The sequence below is a fragment of the Nematolebias whitei genome, chromosome 23, assembly GCF_014905685.2.
Source record: "Nematolebias whitei isolate Nwh7 chromosome 23, NemWhi1, whole genome shotgun sequence".
NCBI lineage: Eukaryota > Metazoa > Chordata > Actinopteri > Cyprinodontiformes > Rivulidae > Nematolebias > Nematolebias whitei.
Genome location: NC_056520.1, coordinates 8,008,908 through 8,011,699, shown reverse-complemented (window position 1 = coordinate 8,011,699; position 2,792 = coordinate 8,008,908). Strand labels below are relative to the sequence as shown.

General features: G+C 40.7%; 1 protein-coding gene across 1 annotated transcript in view; it reads right to left on the bottom strand.

Moving 5' to 3' along the window:
• The window catches only part of pard3ba (par-3 family cell polarity regulator beta a), a 216,863-nt gene that overhangs the window by 112,749 nt on the left and 101,322 nt on the right, over window positions 1–2,792 (bottom strand). The window contains exons 15-16 of the mRNA XM_037696743.1: window positions 1,612–1,750; window positions 130–224 (exon numbers count right to left, since the gene is read on the bottom strand). Of these exons, the coding sequence (XP_037552671.1) occupies window positions 130–224; window positions 1,612–1,750 (234 nt within the window). The remainder of the gene's footprint in view (window positions 1–129; window positions 225–1,611; window positions 1,751–2,792) is intronic.

The window sequence follows — 2,792 nt, the reverse complement described above, 5'->3', positions numbered from 1 at the left end:
TTTTTTACTTCCTGCCCGAGACTGCAGTGTTTTTTACTTCCTGCCCGAGACGACAGTGTTTTTTACTTCCTGCCTCTGAACATGCAAAGACCTGAGGGATGAGATCGGTTGTCCAGATGGCGAGCTCACCCATGTCCAAGCTTTTGGACGCCCTGTTGCGAGGCACGTTGTACTCGTCGTGGCGGTGGTTTGAGTAAAACTCTGGAGGCGAGTCGGACAGCTCGCTGCAAAACAAAAAACACACAAAACAAGTTAAAAAAAACATGTAGTTTCAAATTAACTTGGAGGAACTCGAGTACACCTGACGTCAGTGACAAGGTAATGTAAAGCAATCGGTACGCTGATGTCCCCTGTCGCCGAGGGATTTGAATAGTCAGTGTTTGTAGTTTAAGTGATGAGTGTTTTTCTGGACTGGAACTGAACAGAGAATGAAGCAAACCTAAATGTTTTTGGTGCAAGATATTCAAGTGGGGAGGAGTTACGCTGTGCATGTTTGAGGTGGCGCACAGTGATGGATTCTGGAGAGAGGAGCAGTGGAGGAAACAAGGGGTGGCCAGTGGGGGCCTTGGCCACAAAACATTAATCTTTAACACACGTCATTTTAAAAAGCTTAATTGTTGATATATTGATATATATGAATATCAATATATATCAATATATCAATATCAATATGTATCAAATTGATATATATCACTGCTCAAAGAGCTATCTGATAATTATCCTGATACTGATATATATCTACAGCGCTTTGCTTGGCCTTGTCGCTGTTTTAAGTGCTCTATAAATAAAATGGTATGGTATATATATTCCTGTTCAAAGGGCTATCTATAGCAGGTAAGATACTAACTGTTCAAACCCTTTCCACCCGAATTGATTTGCATGGATCTCTTTTAGCGCTGTAGTTAACCCAGATAATTTACAAAATGTTAATTGTTGATATATTGATATATATCAATATTGATATATCAATATCAATATGTATCAAATCAATTTACATCGCTGCTCAAAGAGCTATCTGTAGCAGGTAAGATACTAATTGTTCAAACCCCTTCCACCTGAATTGATCTGCACATAAGCTTTTTAAAAGCTAAAAGAGATGATTATTGATATATTGATAATTATATTGATATTGATATATATAAATATCGATATATATAGCTGTTCAAAGGGCTATCTATAGCAGGTAAGATACTAATTGTTCAAACCCTTTCCATCTGAATTGATTTGCACAGATCTCTTTTAGCGCTACAGTTAACCCAGATAATTTTAAAAAGCTTAATTGTTTATATCTTGATATATCTTGATATATATAGATATATAGATATATCTTGATATATATTGATATATAGATATATCTTGATATATATAGATATATATAGATATATCTTGATATATATATATATATATATATATATATCTTGATATATATATAGATATATATAGATATATCTAGATATATCTTGATATATCTTGATATATCTTGATATATATTGATATCAAAAATCAGTGGAAGTTATCCCTGACCAAGACGCCATCAGAACTCTGGCCCTGCGTGGAGCTTAACGCCGTGTTCATGTAGGTTGTTGCACTTTATGAGCTCTGAGGGGTTACCTGCGGTGTGGTGGGGGAGTCAGATTCAAGACCCTGTTCATTTCCTCCACGGAGTCGGGGGAGGGCGGCGGGGGGAAGCCCTGCTCGTCGCCAGCGTCGCTGTAGTGACCGTAGTTGCCGTTGGTGAAGGTGGCGGCAGCTGAAGACAAACAAGAATCCAACAAGAGGAGGAAAGAAAAGACGCAGACAAAGGGTTTGTTTGTTAATCGTGGAGGATCAAAGATCTGGTTTGAGAAGAAACAAACGGAAAAGACGCCGACTTCTTTATCGTTTTAGCTGCATGGATTCATTTCAACATCAAGCTCGATGCTCAACGATCGGCCGAATCTAGTGGTTTAAAATGCTTAAAAATCCCGTTCAACTTTCTAAACAAAAGCAAAGGAAAAAGCTCTTTGGATGCAAACATCAGGGACGATCAGAAAGAACAAGCTTTACATCAAAGGAGAGATCCTTTTCATGAATAATCGACGAACAAGTCAGAGCTTCGTTCAAATGCATTTTCCCAAAATAAGAAGCCGCCTCCAAAGAGCATGAGCTCTGCTGGAAACACCTCCCCGCCCCACGGTCTCAGGTGGAAGAAGCATCTTCAGCTTCATCACCATGGGTTCAAATAAAAAAGATGAAAAGACGGAATTTAAAACGCTTTTCACTCCTTCCTGTTTTCAACACGGCTGTGTTGGACCTGCACAAAACGCTGCACGCACATCTGGACCACTCAGCAGCTGGTTCATCAGGTTCAAGGTCACATCTTAGGAGTCCAAGGTCACATCTTTGAGCACATGAAGGGCAAGCATCAGAAAAACGGTTGATGTCCTTTAGGAAGGAAGGATGGAATGAAGGAAGGAAGGAAGGAGGGAAGGAAGGATGGAAGGAAGGAAATAAAGAAAGGAAGGACGGAATGAAGGAAGGAAAGGAAGGAAGGGGAAGGGAGGGAAGGAAGGAAAGAAAGAAGAAAGGATAGAATGGAGGGGGGAGAGAGAGAGGGAGTAGGAAGGAAGGAAGGAGGGAGGAAGGAGGGAAGGAAGGATGGAAGGAAGGAAATAAAGAAAGGAAGGAAGGAAGGAAGGAAGGAAAGGAAGGAAGGGGAAGGGAAGAAGGGAGGAAGGGAAGGAAGGAAAAAAGAAAGGATAGAAGGGAGCGGGGAGAGAGAGGGAGTAGGAAGGAAGGAAGGGAGGGAGGAA